At 39.4% G+C, this 26,372-nt stretch overlaps 1 protein-coding gene across 1 annotated transcript in view; it reads right to left on the reverse strand.

Annotated features, from left to right (window-relative positions):
- The window catches only part of LOC126248247 (histone-lysine N-methyltransferase trithorax), a 205,915-nt gene that overhangs the window by 59,740 nt on the left and 119,803 nt on the right, over positions 1-26,372 (reverse strand). Inside the window, exons 9-10 of the mRNA XM_049949096.1 lie at positions 22,655-22,897; positions 579-740 (exon numbers count right to left, since the gene is read on the reverse strand). Of these exons, the coding sequence (XP_049805053.1) occupies positions 579-740; positions 22,655-22,897 (405 nt within the window). The remainder of the gene's footprint in view (positions 1-578; positions 741-22,654; positions 22,898-26,372) is intronic.

A 26,372-nucleotide genomic window follows, 5' to 3' on the forward strand; every position in this document is an offset into this window, starting at 1 on the left:
ACTGACATGGGTACCAGTCTGGTATTCACCTAGTCAGATATTCGAAACTGCCTAAAAACCACATCTACGCTGACCAGCTCACGATGTACCTCCCAGAATCCTGGAAGTGCCGTCATGCTAACGCACACAGCTATCAGGGCAGATCACAATCATATAGAATTAATGACTGCTATTTGGTCAAAAGCATATTTATGTGAAATAAAAATTGAGACCGAGAACTCTATTTACTTACTGCAGCTGCCAGCAGCTGTACACTCCTACTTTATGCACACAGCAAGAAGCTTTGGTATACAAAATCTAATGCAGCCATCAGCAATCAATATAATGGCAAATTGAACTGCCAAGAGAACAAATTAGACAAGAATGAAACTAATAGCTTGTGAGCGATCACACTTTTATATGCAGTGGGAAAAATACCATCCAATGGTTGACTGAAAAAAAATTAAGTATTCTACACGTAACAAGAAAATAAGGTAATCAATTACAGGAAAATATGTTATGGATATTTTTTGGTAACATACACAAAGAAAGCAGCATTAACTGCTAAATCAGGCTATTATTAATGACAGGGAACTTACCTTGGTATCATAATCATGGTCTTCATAACAACGCTGGCACAAAGGGCAATAGTTCCCTTTCTGTCGCAGTTTAAAGCATGCTTTACAGAGTGGAATGTTACCCACAAAATTAGTCACATTTTCAGTACCACAGCTCTTGCATCGGAGACATGTTGAACAAACCTAAAACAAATTTATCCTAGGTGTCAGTAACATTATACCATCTTTACAAATATGGCAGAGGTGAGATTATGTTTTTTTGTATATTAATGGGAACTCTAATAGTGTTTTGTCCCTAATTTCATATCATCTTTTGTGATGTTTCTTTTGGGTATTCCTGCAACAAATTGAACTTCATAATTCAACTCTATTATGCTTTTTGTGGAAGGTGGTGAACTGACAGTTGACTGCTCGAATCACAGTAAAAAGTTTACAATTTTCAAGGCAACCTGTTCTCAAAATAATCATGTACACTTATTTTGCAGAGTGTGTTTTGAGACAATTGGTGGAAGATCACCACCATTACAGAGCAGGCAGGTATGCAACAAAGTAGCAACTAACATTACAATTCAATACAATCGAGTTTGTGTGCTTCATTAGCTGTTCCATATTTAAGTTTCAATACTAGCCACACAACTCATAAAAACAATAGTTAGTGCCACTGCAGATCTTTGTGTGGATTAAACCTGAACCACAAACATTTCACAACTAATTTCATGCATTTATTACAGTTCATATGAAGGGATATATGGCATAATTATGTAAGTCAATTCTGCTCATTTTGAGAAATTGTACATTTTGTGAAAAATTGTACAGAAAAACCAGGAAAGCCTAAATGAAGTGCATATAGGGATACTGAGTGTAGTAAGGGATATTATTAATAATGGAGCATAAATTAAGTGTAGTAATATTAATATTATGACCATAATTAATACAGTCTATGAATTTAATTTCATTTTGAACTAACAATTTCACTTTGAATTAACAATACCTGAGCACAATTACATGTAGCAATATTAACATCAACATCATAATTGTGTACAAATTGCATGAATTTCAGTCTGAATTAAAACAAAAATACATTCAGTTATCCTTGCCCTCAATAGTTTCTTTCAGGGAATAAAAGAACACATGGTTAACAGGAAGGATGTATGGTAACAAGGCTAACATGTCCTTTTTCTTCAAATTACCAGCTGGTTGTATTTCACAGTAGAGCGGTTCCTGTTTTATAATGTTGAGCTCGACTAGACATCCCTTCTTTCCCTTTCATATATGCATAGTGTAAAATTCCTTTTTAGCACAGTTGTCTTGTAATGTTTTTTTGCAGGTTCAAATCTTTTATATTGCAATCACTGAATTTGTAGCCAAGAAACTGGACACTGCAATTCATTCGTATTGGGATTAACTACTGCCTTCTGCAAAGCTACTGTCAATACAAATTTTCTTGCTTCATCTGTACTACTCTACACTGAGGTGTAAAATGTCATGGGATAGTGATATGCAGGTATGCAGATGGCAGTAGTATCACGTATACAAGGCATAAAAATGCAGTGCATTGGCAGATCTGTCATTTTTACTCATGTAATTAATGTAAAAAGGTTTCAGATGTGATAATGGATGCACAATGAGAATTAACAGACTTTGAACACAGAAAGGTGGTTGAAGTTAGGTGCATGAGACATTCCATTTCAGAAATTATTAGGGAATTCAACATTCTGAGATCAAGAGTGTCAAGAGTGTGCCGAGAATATTGAATTTCAGGCATTACTCTCAGCACAGACAACACCATGGGTGATTGCCTTCACTTACCGACAGAGAGCTGCGGCGTTTGTGTAGAGTTGTCAGTGCAAACAGGGAAGCAACACTGCATGAAATAACCACAGAAATCCATTAGGATACTGTGGCAAAATCTGGTGTTAATGGGCTATGGCAACAGATGACCAATGGGAGTGCCTCGGCTAACAGCAGGACATCAACAGTGCATCTCTCCTGGGATTGTAGCTATATTGGTTGGACCCTAGATGACTGGAAAACCATGGCCTGATCGGATGAGTCCCATTTTCAGTTGATAAGAGCTGATTGTAGGATTCGAGTCTGGCACAGGCCCCACAAAGCCATGGACCCAAGTTGTCACAAGGCACTGTGCAAACTGGTGGTGGCTTCATAATGCTGTGGGCTGTGTTTACCTGGAATGGACTGGGTCCGACTGAACCGATCATTGACTGGACATAGTTATGTTCAGCTTCTTGAAGACTATTTGCAGCCAAACAACAATGGAATTTTTATGGATGACAATGCGCCATGTCACTAGACCACAATTGTTTCCGCTTAGCTTGAAGAACATTCCGCACAGTTTGAGCGAATGATCTGACCACTCATACTACCAGACATGAACCCCATCAAACATTTATGGGGCATAATCGAGTGGTCAGTTCATGCACTAAATCCTGCATCAGCAACACATTCGCAATAATGGACAGCTATAGAGGCAGCATGGCTCAATATTTCTGCAGGGGACTTCCAAGGACTTGTTGAGTCCATGCCATGTTGAACTGTTGCACTGTGCCGAGCAAAAACAGGTCCAACATGATATTGGGAGGTATCCTATATGACTTCTGTCACCTCAGTGCAAATGGCTTCCTTCTTTGTGATTGAGCAATGATATTACCCCAGTCTGACAGTGTGTAGGTAGTTTTTCCTTCTGCCTGGAGTTCCACAGATCCAAAATCAGCATCATTTGGGAGTTTGGGAGATACGAATGCCCACTTGTCATAAAAATATGCTCAAGAACATCCACCTGAAATAGTGATCTGTCACAAGTTTCAAAAGCAAAGTGTAATTTTAAAATTTCTATTTCGTCCAGTGCAGGCATTACTGTACATTGTTTGGTGTTTTCTTGCACAAACCAATTCTTTTACGTGATGCACTTTACATAATGAAATTTCCTGTTTTCCTTTCAAAGCTACAGTTTCATACCATACATACATGACAACAGTCAGTCCTGAGGTCATGACAGCCAAGATTATAACAATATACATTGCATTTATAATGTGCTACTGAACATGTTAACTTGAAAAGGCCAGAGCTTTTTCCAAATCTAATGTAAAAGTGTACAAAATTTCGGAGTTGGATTTTGATCATTCCTTATGGACTTTCAACGAATTTCATGCAGATTTGGCTCTCCTTAAATGAAATTCATGTGGCATTTCTAACTGTCTGGGTGTTTTTTTTTTTTTTTGTTTTTTGTTTTTTTTTTTTTCCTCCCCCCCCCCCCCCCCACCTTCAGCAACTTACATTTGATTCTAAAGTGCGCGTCATTTATGTTGGCGGCCGAGTTTAGGTTCGTTCTGCGCATCTGACGTCACAAAACACAGTCAGCCAATGAACAGAGAATGACGTTGCCAGATCTCGACTGCAGTGCATAGCATGGACGAGTGTCTTCAGTTTTAGAAACGTTCAGTCATAAATAAAGTAATAGAACAAAAGCAATGTCTCGATAGCAGACTTTCTTTTATAGAAAGTTTGGAAAAAGCATTCTTTATACCAATTGCTTCATATTCTATTAATTAATTAAACCAAACAAGCAATAAGACTCCTAATTCAGGCAATAGCAAGGAAAGGTGTTTGTATCAATCTCACGAACCGCTTTTTCGCAATAAAGAACAGCGGTAATTCTTTATTTCCTATTGTACTTCGACAAAGCGTGAGTAATTCATAGTCATACCAACAGTGTTTGTCAGTATTTTGCGTGACATGTTACAGTCCTCATGGCGTTCTGTAATCAGACGAGCTGCATTAGCGTAACGGTTAAGGTGTTCGGCTTCTACGCAAAATGTTACGAGTTCAAACCTTGTGCGCTGCTTAATATTTTCATTATTTAAAAACAATATCGAAGTGCCTTACTTCACGAATTATATTCGTTTGAATGCAATTTTTTTGAAATTTCTAGTGCTTTGTCTCTTCATTAACCCTTTCGCTGCTGCAGACACGTGCTCCCCGCATTCCGCGCTGTGCGCGATTTTGTCATCACTGCACTGCTCGCCTGTGCAGACACATGGTGTTCCCACTGCTTTCACACACTTATCATTCGATTTCACAAAAACTATTTGGCCCAAAAATTAGATTTTTACATGTCTTCTTGACTGATACCTTCCTCCCATAAATGACTTGATTTTGTTTCGATGTTCAACACAGTTATTATGCAGCATTACATGTAGTAATTAATATAAAATTACTGTCTCAGTATGAAAGGAATAGCAAAGATTTCAGTTACACGATGTGAGAAATGTGATTGCATTCCAGAGACCCTCAACCATTTTCCATTTTCAGGCATGCACACATCTGGATCATCATTTCTTCTTCTTCTTCTTCTTCTTCTTCTTCTTCCAAATTTCCAACTGAAGTCTTCCAGCTACTGCCAAGGTGAGCTGGTGACTGAGTGGAGATTTGATGTCAACAGGCGGGCATCTCAGACAACATAACTGACACAGTGACACACACATATAAACCTTACGCAGCTTAACAAGAATTCACCAAATATCAATTTTTGCAACTCGTACATACCAGTACAGAGTCACTTTACAACATCTCCAAGTCTGGATAGGTTATGAGTCAGGTGGAACATTGTAAAAATGTTAGCAGACTTCAGAATGTAAACACAGCAAAGCCTCTTCTTAAAAGCTGCTGTGATAGCGGAAATGAGACAGAGAAAGATTCATCAATCTGTCTAAATGGAATCTATCATTCCACTTTATTTGCAGTGTATCTAACATATTTCCACCAGTTAATTGAGCGCAAAAGCTCAAAAAGAGGCAGCTGTGGCCCAGATCCGAATTTTCACAATTCATTCAGTGGCTAGCAGAAATTATAAGACTATACCATCACTGATTTATTTATATGAAGAAGTTGGGTGCTTTGCTGATGTTCAGTGCACCATTCTTTAACCTTTATCACTTGATCTATGTGACACTTACGATACTCAAACAGAATTTTAAAGTTTCCCAAATTTGTGTTTGTAGATTGTGCGCTACATTTCTCAGAAGATTGACTGTTTTGGGCAGTGTGGAGGGATAACTTTCACAACACAGTTCTTCATGATTATGATTATTTTTTAAGAACTAGTTTTTCACTAATAAAAGAAGAGCTATCAACTAGAGAACACCAGTAGCCTCTTCACCTTCCCTCAGTCTTTCTAGAGTTTACATATACCCGTTATTGCTTAATAATACAGCCAGTATATTGGGAAATAAAATTTTAAGGGTGCTTGTAGGCTGCAGAGCATAGCAGTGGTTCAATGTCTGCAATTGCAAGTCCATACGGACAAGCTTGTGGTAAACAGAATGTCCTGTCTACAAATCTTCCTCTCCCAAAATGAATAACTCCAAAAATACCAGAACTCTATTATTCTCACATTCCATGGTAAGCTTAATATTCCAACTGAACAATATCAACTGAATTCAATTTACCAACGTCAATCGAAATTAATGAATATGCACTCAGATGAAATGATGTCCTGTGAAAACCATTCCTTATTGCTGAACCTGAAATAGAATGACTATGTTGAGATAAAGGATAATGTGAGGTACACTAGGGCTCAAATTTAAATCTCTCGCTTATTGCAAAAAGTCACCTTAATCATTTATTGTCACTGACATTTCCTAATATTACTTCTGAACACTACAACCAGCACTTCTTCCGCAGGGTATGTGGGAACAGAATCGTGATTAGACAGCATAATGGTCGAGGTGATTGCTCATCACAGATGGGAAATAGGAGTTCATGTCTCACTCTGAAACAGATTTTTCGATGTTCACAACATATTCATTTCACGGATTAGGTTGAAATGTTCAAAGAACTTTATCTATTTATCTTCACCTTGGCACCACAATATGAATGTCTCAACAATCTATATCCAAAACACAACTCGCTTCAATACTGCTGCACTCAGCAATTTCTCCTTACGGGTATACGGAATGAGTTTTTCGATGAAAAAATCCTATTTTGTGTAAATGCATTTTCGAAAAATTTAGACTCTCCCGTATAATACCATGTATAAAATATTTGGATGACGTGAATAGAACTATTTTAAATAATTTTTTAAAATAATTTCGACACACGACGTTCCGCACCTTGTATATGAGACGCGAAATATACCTGATATAGACAGCCTTGCCAGAGATATAATTGAGCACAAGAGAGTTAGCTTTTCTGTTGGCTACACTGCTAGACAGTTGACAATAGATTCTGCACCATTTGTATTGTTTCCTTTGTGGGTTCATCCATGTCACTGTTGTGAAAGTCGTATGTGGAGAAGTCATTGAGTTTTCTTTCCTTCAACATGCCAAGACCTAGTCTGAAGGTATTTAGAGAGTGTGTACATTGGTGCAAGAAAGTCAAGTGTACTAAAAATTCGTCTGATTCATCTTCATCAGTATCTGATGTCCCAGTAGCGACTAACCTCAACACTGGTAGTGATACATTGAGTGATGCTGCTGCCACTACACCAGAAAGTGCTTCAAGAAGAAAACTAGCTGGAACTGAAGAAGAATACAAGAAACTAAATGCTGGGACTACAAAATATGAGGTAATTAACATCTCTTTATTATCAGACGTTTTGGAGAACAACGTGTGCTGCAAACAATGTGGAAAATGTGGTGTTTCATTGAAAACAAACTTACATGTAGGACTTGCTTGTGAATTAGAGTTGATGTGCAGTTATTGCAAACACAATGTTACTTTCTTCAATTCCTCACATGCTACTGCAGATACAGGTAAACTATACGATATAAACATTAGACTGGTTTATGGATTACGGTGTATAGGAAAGGGCAGGGCTGCAGGTGCCATGTTGTGTGGTGTGATGAACCTCCCTCCTCCACCTTCAAAATTTAACAAACACATAATTGCAATAGGCTCTGCTGTAGAAGATGTGGCACAGGAAAACATGAAAGATGCTGTTGAGGAAGCAGTTGTTGAAAATAATAATAGCAGAGACTTGTCCATAGCTTTTGATGGAAGCTGGCAGAAGAGAGCCCACACATCTCTGAATGGTGTAGTAACAGCTACAAGTGTGGACACTGGTAAGGTAGTTGATGTGCCAATACTTTCAAAGCATTTCAGATGCAAGGAGAAAATGAAAACTAAACATGAAGAGGAGTGCATGGCAAATTACTATGGGTCAAGTGGTGGTATGGAAGTTGCTGGTGTAAGAAATATTTATCAATGCTCAGTAAAATGGTACAACGTTAGATACATAAATTATCTTTGAGATGGTGACTCGAAGGCTTTCAAAGAAATTTAGGAACTGAGACCCTATGGTAACGATGTGAAAATTTCCAAACTGGAGTGCGTTGGCCATGTTCAGAAAAGGATGGGATCAAGACTTCGAAGGCTCAAGGCTAGCATGAAAGGCAAGAAATTGAGCGATGGAAAAACTTTAGATGGGAAAAATAGACTGACAGATGCTACAATAGATCATATTCAGAAGTGCTATGGTCTAGCAATAAGACAGAATACAGCAGATGCAGAATTAATGAGAAGAGCAGTCTGGGCTCAGTTTTTTCATATAGCTTCAAACAATGAGAATCCCCAACATGGGCTATGTCCAAAAGGAGACGATAGTTGGTGCAAGTACAACAGAGGCAAGGTAACTAAGAAACAATACAATCACCCTCATCACCTGCCACCTGCCATAATGGATGAAATAAAACCAATATTCCGAGACCTCGTAGATATTAGTCTACTAAAGAAATGTCTTCATGGCCGGACTCAAAATCCAAATGAGTGTGTGAACCATGTGATATGGAATAGGCTACCTAAAACTGTGTTTGTAGGTCTAAACACACTTCACTTTGGCGTTTATGATGCTGTTTCATCATTCAATCAGGGCAATATAACAAAGTGCAAAGTTCTGCAGAAGTTGGGGCTCTGTGTAGGACTACGAACTGCCGCAGCTATGCTTTGTTTAGACAAGGAACGGCTCAGGTCTTCAGATAATGCCACAAAAGCATATTCAAAGATGGCTAGACAGCAAAGCAGAGCCATCAAGAGGAAGCTGTTGAACAATTCTGATGATACAAGCTATGGAGCAGGCTTGTACTGAAGTAAAAACTTTGAAGCTAATTTCCCGTAACTTTAGTTTTTTTGTGTATAAGGTACATTTTCTCAGGGCCTATTTATAGTAGAAAGATGAAATTTTCTGTAGTTGTTCCTTAAGACCTTCTAATATATCTGAATTAAAAGATATGTGGAATTATTTTGTATTAATGGATATAAATTTTAAAATACTTGTTAAAATGTATAACTTTTTTTTAACATTTACAAAAAATAAAATATCTGAAAAACTATACATTATTTTTTTCAAAATTAATAATTCAGCATAAAAGCAGAACATATCTCTGCATTCTGTGAAAAAATCAAGAATATCGTCCAAATAACAAATGAGAAAATGTTCCTAACTTTTAGCTCAATTTAACATTGTAAGCATAAGGTGTTCCGTATACCCTTAATATTTTCAATGAGTAAATTATCTATCAGAAGTGAATGAGGGCTACCCATGGTAACAGTCTCTCTCTTCAAAATATATGTTAGTAAGAAATATGTGGAGGTTAGTGTGTGCTTAAATTATGAGATTATATCCAAGCAGTTACCAATCACTGACCAAGAGTCAAGAAGCCATATTCTAGCACACAAGGAAACGCATTAAAGCTAACTAATAAACTTGATCTGTTACAGCTAAGTGTTTTATTTACGAATAAAAGCATTGGAAAGACTAACACTGTGTGTGCACTTTCCAACAAAAGGCCTCAACAATTTGGTTAAATATGTGGTGAAAATTATAGACTGAATTTGGTTGCTAATTTTTGGTCTAAAAGGAGTGTGTTTAAGAGTAACTCTAAGCATGATGTCTGCATTTCCCTTTCTTCTTAACATGTTTGTTGTTCTTAGTCTAATAACACTTCAATTCACTTACTGTAGCGTAAGTATTCTTTAATCCACTAAGCTTGCCTCATTCTATCTTCAACTGTTTTTGCAAGACTTTGTGACCCTTGCAAAGGCCATAATAATCAGGAAGGCACAGAGCTATGTGGCTTCAAACAGATGGATATATCCTGTGGTTTGCAGCTGGAGTTCCTATGCACACTGAATATGTAACTTCTCAGTTTTACATTATGTTGATGAAGCACATGCCCTGTACACCTTTTTTATGTACACATCAATCGGTAAAAAATGGTGGCATTGCCTTCATCACCAAGAAGAATGGACATTTGTGAACTGACCTAACGACTACACTAATCACTTTACTACATCACAGGATTGGAGCAAATGTATTTTCGTGAAATATCTGGAACATAAGCTCCTTATGTACTCTATATACTTTTTTGAGTTGTTTTGCTCAGAAGGTCATGTGAGCAGTGTATGTGGATGTTTAGAACAATGACGCTCAAACAGCTTAAGAGTTGTTTAAACCAAATTATAACAATTTTTTTCCCAAATTGAACAGCAACAGTATAGGGTGATAAATGTCACAGATACAATGACCATCGTCCCTTAATACTGTGAGAATTATGACATTTTTAATGCCAATGGTACATTTTGAGCTTTAAAAATGAAGAGTACTATCTTAAACGATAAGATTGCAGTTTTTATTAACTGCAGAAGAATGTTAAATAGAGAAAGAGGTTTTCAAAACTGCCATTCACTTAAGACTTCTCGAAGTTTTTGATAAAATGGCGAAGGTATGTACGGCTGTTCTTCATATTTCTGAGCGACACTGGAAAAGAAAGCTGTCTACAACGCAAGAGCTTTTCTTGAAAAGTGTGAAGAATTGTTCTCTCCTATACTCCAAGATCTAAAAATTCACAGCGAGAATAGCAGAAGAGAACCAACTTTCCTAATGAAGAGCCAGTTTCACCAAACAACTCTTATTTAAACATCAAAGTTCATTAAGCGTCAGGTATCCCACAGACTAAGTTTGTAATTTATGAGTTGGCTCAATTTGTTCCTTTTTCCATTATGATTGTCAGGCACATCCATTTGATTTCCGAGAAATGTTCTTCAACATACTCAGGGGGGAGCGTGATTTAAATACTGGGAGTGATGAAACAAACACCAGCCGTGAAGTTAACAGGGACATAAGTGAAGACTGTGATTACAAGTATGGTATTTCTGTGTATTTTATCTACACTATCTGATCAAAAGTATGTGGGCACCTATTAGTAGACACGAATGTGGAGTGCATCCACCCTTCGCCTTTATGACAGCTTGAACTCTGCTGGGGACACTTTCAATTATGTGTCTGAATATCTGTGGAGGAATGCCAGCTCATTCTTTCTCAAGAGCTGAAACCATAGAAGGCAGTGATGCTGGATGCTCAGGTATGGAGTTCTAACTCATCCCAAAGGTGTTCCGTTGTGTTCAGGTTGTGTCTCTGGGAAAGGTCAGTCCATTACTGGAATGTTATTGGCCACAAACCATTGCCTCAAAGATGCTGCTTATCACCATGTGCATTGCCATGCTAATGCAAACAGTTATAGTCTCCGAACTGTTCCTCCGCCATACGCAAAATAAAATGCTATAAAATGAGTTCATATCCTTCCGCATTTAGCATTTTTTTAAGCGCAACAAGTGACCACATCTTAACTGCAAAAAACATCCCCATACCATAACACCACTTCCTTCATACTTCAATGTTGGCACCAGGGAGGAAGGGTGGCATTTTTTGTACGGTTCGCTGAGAATTACGCATTTCGAAAAAAGAAAAAGAAATCTCAACATAAAAACATCTAAAATAGAAAGACTGCCAAAGTAACTTACTAACATGTTTCCACTAAGATTAAATGAAACTATTACAGAAATTTTTATAGGCCGATTTCATCTCAAATTCTACAGGACAAGTGCGAATGTGTAATATCAATATTTCAAAGTATGCCGGAAATTATATATATCACACACACACACACACACACACACACACACACACACCAAACAGGAAAGCACTGGTAGATCAGACTCTGAATGTGGCTCTCCACCAGGGATACGACTTCCTCAAATCCTGCCCCAAAATGAGATCCATCCTTCATGAAATCCTCCCCACTCCACCAAGTGTCTTTCTGCCGTCCACCTTACCTTCATAACCTCTTGGTTCATCCCTATGAAATCTCCAAACACACACTCAAATATCAATCTTTCGCAACCCACGGTTGCTTCATGAGGAAAGAGGGAAGGAGAGGGAAAGACGAAAGGATGTAGGTTTTAAGTGAGAGGGTAAGGAGTCATTCCAATCCTGGGAGCGGAAAGACTTACCTTAGGGGTAAGACACTATCCAAATTGAACCCTGCCTGGAACAGTTCCGTCCTCCATCCCAGCGGGACCCACCTCCTCTTCCGCAAAATCACCCTCTCCAAACCTTCCAGGAATTTCACACTTCCAGCCTTGCCTCTCAATCTTGATCCTACTCCCAACATCACCACAGCTGAAGCCCAGGCTATCTGTGATCTGAAAGCTGACCGATCCATCGTCATTCTTCCGGCTGACAAGGGTTCCACGACCGTGGTACTTGATTGCCGGGAGTATGTGGCAGAGGGACTGCGTCAGCTTTCAGACAACACTACATACAAAGTTTGCCAAGGTAATCCCATTCCTGACGTCCAGGCAGAGCTTCAAGGAATCCTCAGAACCTTAGGCCCCCTACAAAACCTTTCACCTCACTTCATCAACCTCCTGACCCCACCGACACCCCGCACCCCTACCTTCTACCTACTCCCTAAAATTCACAAACCCAAACATCCCGGCCACCCCATTGTAGCTGGTTACCAAGCACTCACAGAACGTATCTCTGCCTACGTAGATCAACACCTTCACCCCATTACATGCAGTCACCCAACCTTCATCAGAGACACCAACCACTTTCTCGAATGCCTGGAATCCTTACCCAATCTGTTACCCCCGGAAACCATCATTGTAACCATTGATGCCACTTCCCTATACACAAATATCCCACACGTCCAGTGCTTCGCTGCGATGGAGCACTTCCTTTCATGCCGATCACCTGCCACCCTACCTAAAACCTCTTTCCTCATTACCATAGCCAGCTTCATCCTAACTCACAACTTCTTCACTTTTGAACACCAGACATACCAACAATTAAAGGGAACAGCCATGGGTACCAGGATGGCCCCCTCGTACGCCAACCTATTTATGGGTCGCTTAGAGGAAGCCTTCTTGGTTACCCAGGCCTGCCAACCCAAAGTTTGGTACAGATTTATTGATGACATCTTCATGATCTGGACTCTCAGTGAAGAAGAACTCCAGAATTTTCTCTCCAACCTCAACTCCTTTGGTTCCATCGGATTCACCTGGTCCTACTCCAAATCCCATGCCACTTTCCTTGATGTTGACCTCCATCTGTCGAATGGCCAGCTTCACACATCCGTCCACATCAAACCCACCAACAAGCAACAGTACCTCCATTATGACAGCTGCCACCCATTCCATATCATACGTTCCCTTCCCTACAGCTCAGGTCTTCGTGGAAAACGAATCTGCTCCAGTCCCGAATCCCTGAACCATTACACCAACAACCTGAAAACAGCTTTCACATCCCGTAACTACCCTCTCACCTTGGTACAGAAGCAAATAACCAGAGCCACTTCCTCATCCCCTCAAACCCAGAACCTCCCACAGAAGAACCCCAAAAGTGCCCCACTTGTGACAGGATACTTCCCGGGACTGGATCAGACTCTGAATGTGGCTCTCCAGCAGGGATACGACTTCCTCAAATCCTGCCCCGAAATGAGATCCATCCTTCATGAAATCCTCCCTACTCCACCAAGAGTGTCTTTCTGCTGTCCACCTTACCTTCATAGCCTCTTGGTTCATCCCTATGAAATCCCCAAACCACCTTCCCTACCCTCTGGCTCCTATCCTTGTACCCGCCCCCGGTGTAAAACCTGTCCCATGCACCCTCCCACCACCACCTACTCCAGTCCTGTAACCCGGAAGGTGTACACGATCAAAGGCAGAGCCACCTGTGAAAGCACTCACGTGATTTACCAACTGACCTGCCTACACTGTGAAGCCTTCTATGTGGGAACGACCAGCAACAAACTGTCCATTTGCATGAACGGTCACAGGTAGACAGTGTTTGTTGGTAATGAGGATCACCCTGTGACTAAACATGCCTCTGTGCACGGCCAGCACATCTTGGGACAGTGTTACACCGTCCAGGTTATCTGGATACTTCCCACTGACACCAACCTATCAGAACTCCAGAGATGGGAACTTGCCCTTCAATATATCCTCTCCTCCCGTTACCCACCTGGCCTCAACCTCCGCTAATTTCAAGTTGCCGCCCCTCGTTCATCACTTGTCACTCAACAACATCTTTGCCTCTGTACTTCCGCCTCAACTGACGTCTCTGCCAAATTCTTTGCCTTCACATATGTCTGCTTGTGTCTGTATATGTGCGGATATATATGTATGTGTGTGTGTGTGTGTGTGTGTGTGTGTGTGTGTGTGTGTGTGTGTGTGCGCGCGCGCGAGTGTATACCTGTCCCTTTTTCCCCCTAAGGTAAGTCTTTCCGCTCCGGGGTTGGAATGATTCCTTACCCTCTCCCTTAAAACCCACATCCTTTCGTCTTTCCCTCTCCTTCCCTCTTTCCTGATGAAGCAACCATGGGTTGTGAAAGCTTGACATTTGTGTGTGTGTGTGTGTGTGTGTGTGTGTGTGTGTGTGTGTTTGTGTGTTTTTTATTGTGTGTATCTACCAGCGCTTTCCCGTTTGGTAAGTCACAACATCTTTTTTTAATATATTTTTCCCATGTGGAATGTTTCTTCACATGACATGTATCGAAAAATAAAATATTTTCGTTTTCTGTTGATTAATTAAAATGTTATTAACTTATCGAAAAATGGCATTTGTGATATTGCGTTAATGAAAGGAAGGTAAAAAATGTAATTAGTAAGCTACACTGAAGAGCCCAAGCAACTGGTATAAGCATGCGTATTCAAATGCAGAGATATGTAAACACGTAGAATACAGCGCTGCTGGCGGCAATGCCTATATATAACAAGTGTACAGCAAAATTGTTAGATCGGTTACTGCTGCTACAATAGTACTTTATCAAGATTTAAGTAAGTTTGAACATGGTGTTATAGTTGGTGCACAAGCGATGGGACACAGCATCTCCGAGGTAGCGATGAAGTGGGGATTTTCACAGACAACCATTTCATGAATGTACCGTAAATATCAGCACTCCGGTAAAACATCAGATCTCCGGTATCACTGGGGCCGGAAAAAGATCCTGCAAGAATGGGTTCAACAGCAACTGAAGATAATTGTTCAACGTTACAGAAATGCAACCATTCTACAAATTGCTGCAGATTTCAATTCTGGGCCATCTTCAAGCGTCAGAATGCGAACCATTCAACGAAACATCATCGATACGGGCTTTCAGAGCCGATGGTCCACTCATATAACATTGATGACTGCATGATAAAGCTTTACGCCTCGTCTGGGCTCATCAAAATCAACATTGGTCTGTTGATGACTGGAAACATGTTGACTTGTTGGACGAGTCTCATTTCAAAGTGTATCAAGTGGATGGATGTTTAAGGGTATGGAGGCAACCTCATGGATCCATGGACCCCAATTGTCAGTCAGACATGAACATTATTGAGCATATCTAGGATGCCTTGCAACATGCTGTTCAGAAGAGATCTCCACCCTCTCATGCTCTTACAAATTTATGGACAGCCCTGCAGGATTCATGGTGTCAATTCCATCCAGCACTACTTCAGACATTAGTCAAGTCCATGCCACATCGTGCTGCGGCATGTTCGCAGGGGCCGTACACGAGGCAGGTGTACCAGTTCCTTTGGCTCTTCAGTGTATTTTACTGTACAACGTACTGTTTTCAATTATCCAGAATGACAATCACGGTACATCTGCATTGCAAGTAAGTCTCAAAATCGCATTAAGAATAGCAAGATCTGGGAAACTGCTTTCAAAAGGGGAGTTTGTAAAAGACTGTCTCCTTGATGCTGCAGAACTTAAGTGTCCATGAACATCAGCAGGTTTTAAGAAATTGGTTTTTCGAAACAGTGACACGGGCCATAAGTGTTATGGCTCACTAGGGGCTCTGTTGCTTCATTAGTTGCACTTGATGAAGCAACAGATCTTACAAATACAGCTCGGGTAGTAATATACGTATCAAATGTGTATACACTCTACATGTAACAGAGAATGTATGGACTTACCAGGGGACCTTCCAGTCTCGGAAATTCAGTTTGGGATGAGACTTTGCAAGTTGGTGGCACACCTCAAGTGTGCCCACTCATAGAAGACTTAAAGCACACTATTTAGAAAATTCTGAGAAAAAGGGCTCCCAAGTTTTAAACATAGTTCCATATGCATCTCATATCTGGTCAGAAGTAGCATTCCAGCATACAGGTGAAATAGCTCAGTCAGTAGTGTGCTAGAATGTCATATGACCGATCTGGGTTCGATCCTACCTGGAGGCTCGACTTTACTTTTTTTTCTTAATTGTTTTACAAATTATAACAACTTTTACATAAAGTTAATGACCTACAGTATTATCAATTACAACACAAATAATTTTATTTTGTTTATGAAATGGCTGTCAGTAGCTACTTAAAATGTGGATGACACTCGTCAATACTTTCTTTTTAAAAGGTTGAATAATTTCAATTGCATTTTTAATGGAGGTAAATTAAAAGTGTTAAGTACTGTCATTATAATATTATAATAAAATTTGGTGATATTGTAAGCTGTGGAAATGTTATAAATATTCATTGTAAATTCGAGGAACCGGTGTATTCATGGAAAAGCAAAGTACAGCTGTTGCCCTATTGTATATAGAAACAGGCAGACAGTCAGGAAATGTCAAGGCTTGCACTGAACTAATCGAACAATGGACCTTACCTCCTACAGTACCACTTCATTCCTGATTTTTGCAGAGACTGGAGCGTTCTGTAGTGTGAATATTATTGCAATTTTTACAATATAGTGAATTAAAAATGTTTGTCAATGAAGACAATGCATAAGTATCAGAAGCTGCAGACTCATTTTACAGTGAAGTGACGATGATGATGTAAAAGATGCAGTTATTTAATACAAAAGCTTGCTTGCTGCAAATAATTTGACTGCATCAGAAACTTGAACGACAATTTCTCGTGTAGCAATGTTGATGAGTGAAGAAATTTACAGACGTACTATGGACATGTTGGCTGAAAAAATGCTTGTGACTGCTGATGAACTTGCTCACAAAAATGAAAACTGTGAATGTGAACCATTTGAAAAGTACGAAGACCACAAGTTATCCGATGAATACAAAACAGAAGAAAAGAAGGAAAGAGAAGTAGATCCTCGCAAAGCCTCAGCCCAGGTGCAAACTACAAATATTACAAAAAAAGGATGCAGCCAGTTAAGAAAGAAAGAATATTTATCCCAATGGGAAGAAGACATAAAAAAGGGGGGCTATCAATTTGATAAGTATGCAGCAATCAGTTCCTGGACATATCATCATTTTTGTTGAAGCCAAAGACAATTATCAGTAATGTTTACACGAAATTTACAACAGTGGTCTTTAGAAGCAGCACAACAGTTTACAGATTTTGAATTTAAAGCTTCTGACAACTGGGTTCATATATTCAAAAATAAATATGGAATTTGTCAGCAAAAAGTGACAAGATTTGTTTCAAGAAAAGACAACACAGCGATGATCAAAGAAACTTTGGCTGCGGCACATGCTTTTCGAACCCAGAGGTTCGCAGAAGAGCTTCTGTAAAGTTTGGAAGATAGGAGACGATGTACAGGCAGAAGTAAAGCTGTGAGGACGGAGCGTGAGTCGTGGTCGGGTAGCTCAGTTGGTAGAGCACTTGCCCGCGAAAGGCAAAGATCCGAAGTTCGAGTCTCGGTGCGGCACACAGTTTTAATCTGCCAGGAAGTTCCATATCAGCGCACACTCCGCTGTAGAGTGAAAATTTCATTGTATTAACTTTATAGTTTCTCATCACCAATGATAAACACGTTTTGGACTTCTTTCTTTTGTCTAATTTAAAACTTTTATTTACTAATTGTGCCTCATCCTGTTCCATATTACAGAGGCGAACATTGTTATCTGAAAAATTTGGTACTAAACCAGTTGTTCAAGGTATACTTACATGCCTAAAAATTATTCTTTGATTACTGAGCCGAAAATGTGATATCGTTGAAATGAAGGGTATGTAGGTACCTAAAATGGGCATAAAACAAATCCAGCATATTTCTGCACTTTTTATTTTTAACCATGCCGTTTGTTGATAGGGTGATGGAATAACACAGTACCTTCCCACAACAGCTTTGCACACTGTGAAAGGAGCATGAGAGAGCCCTAGGTACAGTGTATCCCAGCTAGCGGGGAAAGTGAACCAGTGACATCCGTGTTTAGAGACACATACTGAATTAGCGGTTATAGTTCTGTTTCCCTGTTTACACATATGTAAGTGTACACACTGTGGCCAGGAAGTCGCACATGTGCAGCAGCTCCCCATGTGTGCAGAATTTCTGGCTGGCCCTGGTGTACTGGGTAGAAAGAACCATTACGGACCATTCAAAATAATTCAACAAAATTTGAATGTGATCTGAAGCAGCAAAGGATGTTTATGGTTTTTCAGCGCTCATGTTCCTGTGGCATGTAGCATGATCACAGACTTGGGGGACGGGGGCTCGGACATTGCTATATGGTTGAATAAAATGGCAAACGGTCCCCCTATAATCCCCCAGTTCAGCAACAGCCTTGGTGCCACATGTGTACCACTGACCACATTTAACATGTACCTGTATGGTGAGAGGCCATTTAGTGATATCAAAGCACTAGCAGTATAGGTAACACTTTCCACAAACATAACAATTCGTATGCAGCCAGCAAATGCTAGTGCAGAGAAGTGTGCAACCAAGCTATTTTGCTTTGATGGACAAAAATCATTCTTTTCAGTGCATTGTATGAAATCTGGGAATAAAAAAATGTTAAAAGTGTTCCTTACACTCTGGCTCACTTCAGCACAAAGGACTTAGAATGTTTATTGTGTTTTACAGAAATGTGTTATGGAGACAACTTTCTTCAGCTGGAGTTATCCAAGCTGTTGCTCTGTCTGGAGATGGTAGGTTACAGTGTTATATTGTGGACATGTTTGGCGTCTCTCAGCGTGTGGTGTCCAGAGTGCTGCAATGTTATCAGGAGACAGGCCTTACAATGTGATGTCCTGGTCAGGTTGGAGTTTGCCAAACAACACATTCAGTGGCGTATGGAGCGTTGAGGCATTAGATGCTATTCATGGGTGAGTCACATTTCTCCACAGAAGGTCATGACTGCAGGACCGATGTTTGGCAATCATGATGAGGAAGCAATAAATCAGTCGAATGTCATTTCCCAACACACTGCAATTCATGGCAGGCCTATCACAGTTTGCGGAGGCACCAGACTTAACGAGAAAATGCCCTTTTTGCTGAGCCACCTCCAGCACTGAGTGTAGAGCGCTAGCGGGATGAGACAGAGGAGCCATATGTCATTCAGGTTGGGGAGTGGCCATCCGCCCCGACTTAAATCCAATTGAAAGTGTGTGGGAATACATGAAATGAAGGCTAAGGCACATGCATCTCCAACCAGGAAAAGGTGGGAAATTGACCAATGCCTTACAAAACATCTGGACCAACATCCCCCATGACTGCATCAATTCTGTGACCCACAGTGGTTGTCGCCGATGCCAAGCTGTTATTACTACCAGAGTTGGTATCACCTGTTTCTGAATATTCATTGTAACCAATAGATAAATCATTGAAATAGGAATGTGTATCTATGTGGGTAGATCACATAACTAATGAGGAGGTACTGAATAGGATTGGGGAGAAGAGAAGTTTGTGGCACAACTTGACCAGAAGAAGGGATCGGTTGGTAGGGCATATTCTGCGGCATCAAGGGATCACCAATTTAGTATTGGAGGGCAGTGTGGAGGGTAAAAATCGTAGGGGGAGACCAAGAGATGAATACACTAAGCAGATTCCGAAGAATGTAGGTTGCAGTAGGTACTGGGAGATGAAGAAGCTTGCACAGGATAGAGTAGCATGGAGAGCTGCATCAAACCAGTCTCAGGACTGAAGACCACAACAACAACAACAACAACAACAACAACATCTTTCTTTGCAATGAAAATGATTTCCTTGTCCATCAAAACCTAACAGGTGAGTTGCACTACACCACTACACTGGCATTTGCTGGCCACATGTGAGATATAATTGTGTCAAAAGGGTTGCCTATACCACAGGCACCAAGGCTGTCGCCAAACTGAGGATGGGGAGTGTAGAGGGACAACCTGCCATTTTATTCAAACATATAACAATATCCGTGTCCCCCTCCCCCCCTCCCATGATCATGCCATAGAAAGGTGTGAAACATGAGGACCGAAAAGTATAAACATCCTTTGCTGCTTTGGATCACATTCACATTTTGTCAGACAGGAATGAATGGTCTCTAGCGGTTCTGCCCTGTACTCAACAGCAAAAATTGATTGCCGTCTCATGACACTCCAAAGCAAAGAAGTGTTGAACCATCCAGGAGGTGTTAGCAGTACAAAACGTTGTCACGGACGTTGTCCTGTTGCTCATCACACTGCGAACTGTCGTTTTTGACTGTAAAACATGTGGGAATCAATGTCCCAGAGGAAGAGATGGTTTCTTTGACACCTTTTATACCATCCCCTGAAGCCTTTTCAGGTCAATTCTGAGCAGTGGTGTGTGTGAAATGCTTTCCTTGGCCACTCATATGAAAATGACATGTTTTAAACACTAGGAATCGCAGTTCTAACCTTCATTGCAGAGGCATCAAAAGAAAGTGTGAAATGTGGGCAAGAGGATCATTAACCCAACTTACACCTTACATGAACTTCTGAGTTCTGGCCTTTTTTTCTCACATTTGTCAACACCTTGCAGTTAGAACTGTCAATGAACCTGAAGGTGACGTCACAGAGCGCCACGTTTTGCACCATTACAGAGGAAGGCCCTAGGCACCTTTGAGCCAAGTTTCACGCTTACACACTGTGATGTGATATAAAAAGGAGATCTTTAAATTGTGCTGTGCAGTTAAATACTGCCCTTTAAATGTGGAACATATTTTGTAAACCCAAAATTTCTATTTTACAACTTTATAAAATAACTTTTACAATTATTTTATACTTTTGATTTTTGCAAGAGAGAAGAAACATAAGTTAACATAAAATTGTTAATAATACCCAAGCCGAATGTCACTATAATCATTAATTTGAACAATACAGCTTCTAGAACATTCAAGAAGTTCTTGTTTTGATATATACAACTGACTATCAGTCGGTAGTTGGCAGTCGGTACCTGCGTAAGTCTTTGTTTCAGCATGCCTACAGTATGTCTTTTGTCTCACAAGGGTATGTGCAAAAAGCTCTTTCTAGTAAATGATTTCTCTTTCCTTGAACTTTTTTTTTTTTAGAAGAATCACTGTAGTGTATGTGCAGACATTTATATCTAGGGACAATGAGAAAGAAGATGTGGTCACAGATATAAAGCTCACATCTAAAAATAATAAAAATTCTGAAAGTGTGAAATTCTGTTATGAAGATCAAGATACCTTAAAATAACAGCTATCACACTCTCAATGGAAGCACAGCTCTCTACAAGATGCCCCAGCTAAAACAATTAGTAGGTAGGTAGTTCTCTTTCATCAATTTCTGCTAAGAATGATGTTCCCAATAACTACGAGAACCCTCCCATCAATGATGCTGTAGTAGCACAATAGGTAAATGGGCTGGCCCAGTTAATCTTATAGTTTCTGAGAATACCTATACTGCTGATGGAAGTATTCAGGTGTACAGTCCCACGTTCATAGTCTGTTTTGATGCCCAATTTGGCAGTGCCCTGCCACTCACTATGGCTAAGCACAGCCCAAGTGGATTGGGTTGAGGGAAAATGTGTGTGCACAGGAACACGTGTAGAACCCATAGTGCATTAAATGTTTTGCATAATGCGCTGGTTCCTCAGTTGTTGTCACGTCCAAAAATAAGAGCTCAAAGTAAGTTAATTGTAATTCATAACGGTTGTACAAACTCCTCCTTAGTCTCTGCCTATCAACAGAGAAATAGTGTGAATGGTTCCAGTTCCAAATGGCTGAAAATCACTATAAACATCAAAGAGAGTATCTTATGTGTAAACCAACAATTTTAAAATCCTGGCCAGTGAACATATCTTGTACCTGAAATAATGTGTGTTTCAACGGAATAACTATTTGTCAATATTCAGAAGTAATCACTATCTCAAGTATTTTTTGTACATTTCTCCCTTCAGTTCTTCCTTGATACAGTTTCTATGTCTTGTAAATTACCTCTACATTCACTTGTCAATGCCATTAGTTGTTCGTTGTGTCCTTTTACCTAACACCTTCTATATTTACCATAAAATGACAATACAAATTCGTTTTTGGAGGGAGTCCAAAGTCTGTAAACAGTGACAGTGAAAGTTAAATAGTGCAGTTTTTCACAATGAAGGCAACAGGGAAACCCAGAAAAAAAAAATGAGACTGTGAAAGGAAAACCATAATGCAAAACATAAAAAACCAAGAAAACCACAGCATGTGGTAACAAGAAAGAGAATAAGAGCCCACTGATGCTGCTGCTTTGGTAATAGAAGAAAAAAAAAATGTTTACCTCATGGAGAACCCCCTCCAACACCAAATTTGTTTGTAAGCAAACATAGACAGAAGTGCTTCAACCTCAAGACAATAAAAAGTTTCATTTTCTTCCAAATTGAAGTTTTAACTTGCCTGAAATACACATCCTACTAGTTATCTAACCAGTGTTTATTTTATCCAGACAAATTAAATCTTTTTTAAGTTTCTGAGTTTCACTTTATAGTTCCTTCTCACATTTTCCCTCCATCACCACCACTACCAACTCGCCTTTAACTTGTACAGTCTGAATTTAATGGCAAATGCTAAACAGAAGTGTGCAAGGTCCTGAAGTTTAATATTCATTTGTACCAGCAAGTTTAGTTTGTATGTATATACAATAGTACTTACCCATGGTCTATCGGCACTGTGGAGTCGTCGACCACTCAGGCAATCTGTATGGTAAGTACGATGGCAACGCTGGCAGCTGAGCTGCTGTCCTTGCCCATTACCACACACTGAACACACCGTGCAGCGTTGACACACCCAGTTTGACAGTGAGGTGCCGCCAAACGCTTTTATGTTTGGATCACGAAGGCCATCTTCAAGGCAGAATCTGTGGTATGGCTCGCAACATGAGGCACAGTGGATAAGCTGATTAAGAGGAAGGAAATATGAATAAATATGCAAATGATACATTCAGACATAAGATATGTAAGTTAAAAACTAATATCAAAATTCAAAATATTAAGCCAGTAAGAGTCAGATGAAATATCACAGTACACTGTTTGAGAAGCTGAAGATGCCGCTAACCTAATAATGCAAGCTAAACTCGAAAAAGTATATCATAAGTATTCTGTGTGATGCACAGTAAATAAACTCTGAAACATAACAGATAAACTTTGTTGCAAGTCAACACACTACTACTGCTGAAATTCTGTTGGCAAAGCAAAAAAATATTTCCATACTGCTGATCATTAACACAATAAATGTGTGAGTTTAGGGAATAACAATTTGTACTTTTGTACCTACATCTAGATTCTGATCTGATTGTGGTAACTAAAGTAAGTAAGTAAGTAAGTAAGTAAGTAAGTAAGATAAGTGTTTAACATCCCATTAGTGTCGAGGTCATTAGAGAAGGAGCACAAAGTTGGATCAAGGTGGGATGGCAAAGGAAACCAGCTATACCCTTTCAAAAGAACCGAGTAATTTAGGGAAATCCCGGAAAACCTAAATCACAGACCACCCGATAATTTTGAGAGTCCACAGTGTGCTAACCACTGTGTTACCCCACTCAGTGCAGCATCTAAATATCTTACCTTCAACTATTACTGGCATAGCAACAACACCATTCCTAATTGCCACCAGTTTTTTAGTGTTTATATTAAACTACCCACATCCTTAATATTTAATGGCCATCATAACACAACCAGAAAGCTCACTGAAATGTCACTTTCAGTCACGTTGCTCTTAATTTGTGTCGTAGAATTTGAATTTATAAAAAATGCTCCTCCTGTTTGGGTGTAAACCTGTGTTTATTTTTCACATGTGTTGAAAAATTTCTCTCTTGTCTAGGTTATAATATAATTATGGCAAAGCATGTCTTGCGAGACTTTCTCCTCTACCATGTGCTTCCCCCTCAAACTCTACTTGCATGGTGCCATCACAGCTTCTCTGCAGACTACAGTTCGCTTGTCTGTAAGCAATCAAGGGAGGCAGCATCCCTTTGATTATTTACTCAAAGCAACTCCTGCATATTCACTCATTCCTGGACTATGAACAGGCATAACTGACTCAATGGTCCACTTGCTCCACTCTCGTTTCTTAATATTGCACTACCTCTCAATATCTCTACTGCAGTTCTTGGGAATGTCTAAAGGAAGAATACTGAAAATTGTCTTTTCTGTGAAGAGTAGAGTAAGTATTTTTTTGCACACAATTTGGATGAAAAATCTTAATGTTTAATACGTAAAAAATTCTCAAGTCAAAACATTTCTTTTCACTATATGAAGCAACACATGGGTATTACTCACATGATAAACGATAGGCTTTAGTGAACAAGTTAAAAAAACAAATACAGGAGTTGTCTGAACCACTAAACCCTTAAGAAAAGAGTTTAGCTGTATCGTGTATGGTATGCTTAAAATTTTCAGACAATCACAATTGCTACAGCGGTGGCATACTCGTGAGAGAATGTGCAACAGAAATGGTAAAAACATTCTGTCACTATGATGCTTTGACACATATCACTAAAAAATCAAATTCTTTATATGGATGATAACATTAAAAATATATTAAACAATTTAACTGCAAACTTTCAGTATTATTTTTGGTACGCAAAAGAGAGTGCTGATCGAACGTATCTTGGTTTTCTACTTTTATTTGCCTAATATTGGACAACTTTTTTTTTTAAGACGAAGAGGTATTCACTTTGGTTCCAGAATACCATGTTTGGATATTTTTAGTGCAGTTAAAAGGAGTGTTCAAAAAATTGGTAGTTTTAGAAGATACTCTGCAATTTGTACCAGCGGCACAATAGCTACATTGTGCAGCGAACATCGCTTTCTTGGTCAAAAGATATAGAACAAATTGTTTAACTTTTCATTGTACTGTTCACCAAGAAGCACAAATTGAGAAAAGCCTCAGAGTGCTGTCCACAATGAAGGCAATGAAAAGCAAAAGTAATAGGCGGAGGAAAACAATCACCATCTCTTGAAAATTTACACAATTTTTGGAAGAAGTTGATTTAGAATATAGAAATGTATTACTCCATTCCGAAATTCATCGGTTGAGCAAATGCCCCCCTCCCCCCACCCCGCCCCACCCCACCCCACCCAACTTAGAATAGAATGTTTCAAGTTTTTAAATAAAGATGTGAAATTAGATGCTACAGAATTTTAAAATAAACGTAAGGACTCATTTTTTAAAAATCAGAATTAACATTTCTAACAAATTTTGCAAATCGGTGAAATTTTCTGAACCTACAGCTGCACAGAAAGAAATGCACTATTTCTCATATGTTTGCAGATATTACTGGATTTCAGTGTAAACTTACATTGTTTAAAATTTATGTTTTAATAGCTTACATCTTGTGACTCTTTTGTATGGAGAGTAAGTAGGGCTCATGATCCCCAAGGACTGATGTTCATCTCTGCAATTGGTGGGCATGGCTGTGTTGGGTTGCTGATGTTACCGCACAATTAGTGCTGGGGCGGCGAGGGTGGGGGGCAGCTGCTGCTCGCTGGAGGAGAATGGTTCTTGAGCCACACTTCGCCAGGACTGTTATAATATGTACAACTAAATGTCAAGAGTTCATTCTTATTTTACTCATTTGTAATACCACTAAAGGGATGTAGTAGATACATTAAAAATCCTTTTCTCCTGAATTCTGAATCATTTCAACAAGTCATATGAGTGGCACACACCTAAGAAATATGTTTCAAAAAACGGGAAGGCAAACATAATATTTAGATTTGTTGAAAGGCTCCTGGGAAAGTGGAGTGCATCTGTAAGTAAACCGTGTGCAAGTTAATTTCATGTTCCATGGACCATTTGCTTGATAAATCATAACAATGTGCAATGAGTCATATTACATTCACATTGCAAATTAATTTGTAAATATTACTGCAAATTGAACATTTATACGTCTTTTTTAAATTATTGTTAGTACTAATATCAAATATGAAGACTGGAGTTGATTATTCCGACCCACCAACTTGTACACATACAATAACAGAAATAATTCTGCAGAACAAGAGGAGTTGTTGAGGAGATACTTTTTGGGTTTATTTTCAAATTTTAATTTTCTTTTCAACTGTGGTAGATTATTTACAACAGACTTCATGAGGGAATAAATATGCAAGTAAAGCAGTAGTCTGTATGTCCAATTCCTTAAAAAATATTTGCAAGATCATCGTGGGTGAGCACCCCATATTATTCTCACACCACATTTTTGAGCAACGCACACTTTAGTTTCATAAAGGTGAGTTACCGAAAAAAATTATTCTATTTTATGAAAACTGAAGCTGATGGGGGGGATGGGAGAGGAAGGAGAGGGAAGGAATGTCAGCTGCATTCGGACTTTATGCGGATTCAGTGGCGACGAGCAAAAATGCGTGTCAGACTGGAA

The sequence above is a fragment of the Schistocerca nitens genome, chromosome 3 (genome assembly GCF_023898315.1).
Source record: "Schistocerca nitens isolate TAMUIC-IGC-003100 chromosome 3, iqSchNite1.1, whole genome shotgun sequence".
Classification (NCBI taxonomy): Eukaryota; Metazoa; Arthropoda; class Insecta; order Orthoptera; family Acrididae; genus Schistocerca; species Schistocerca nitens.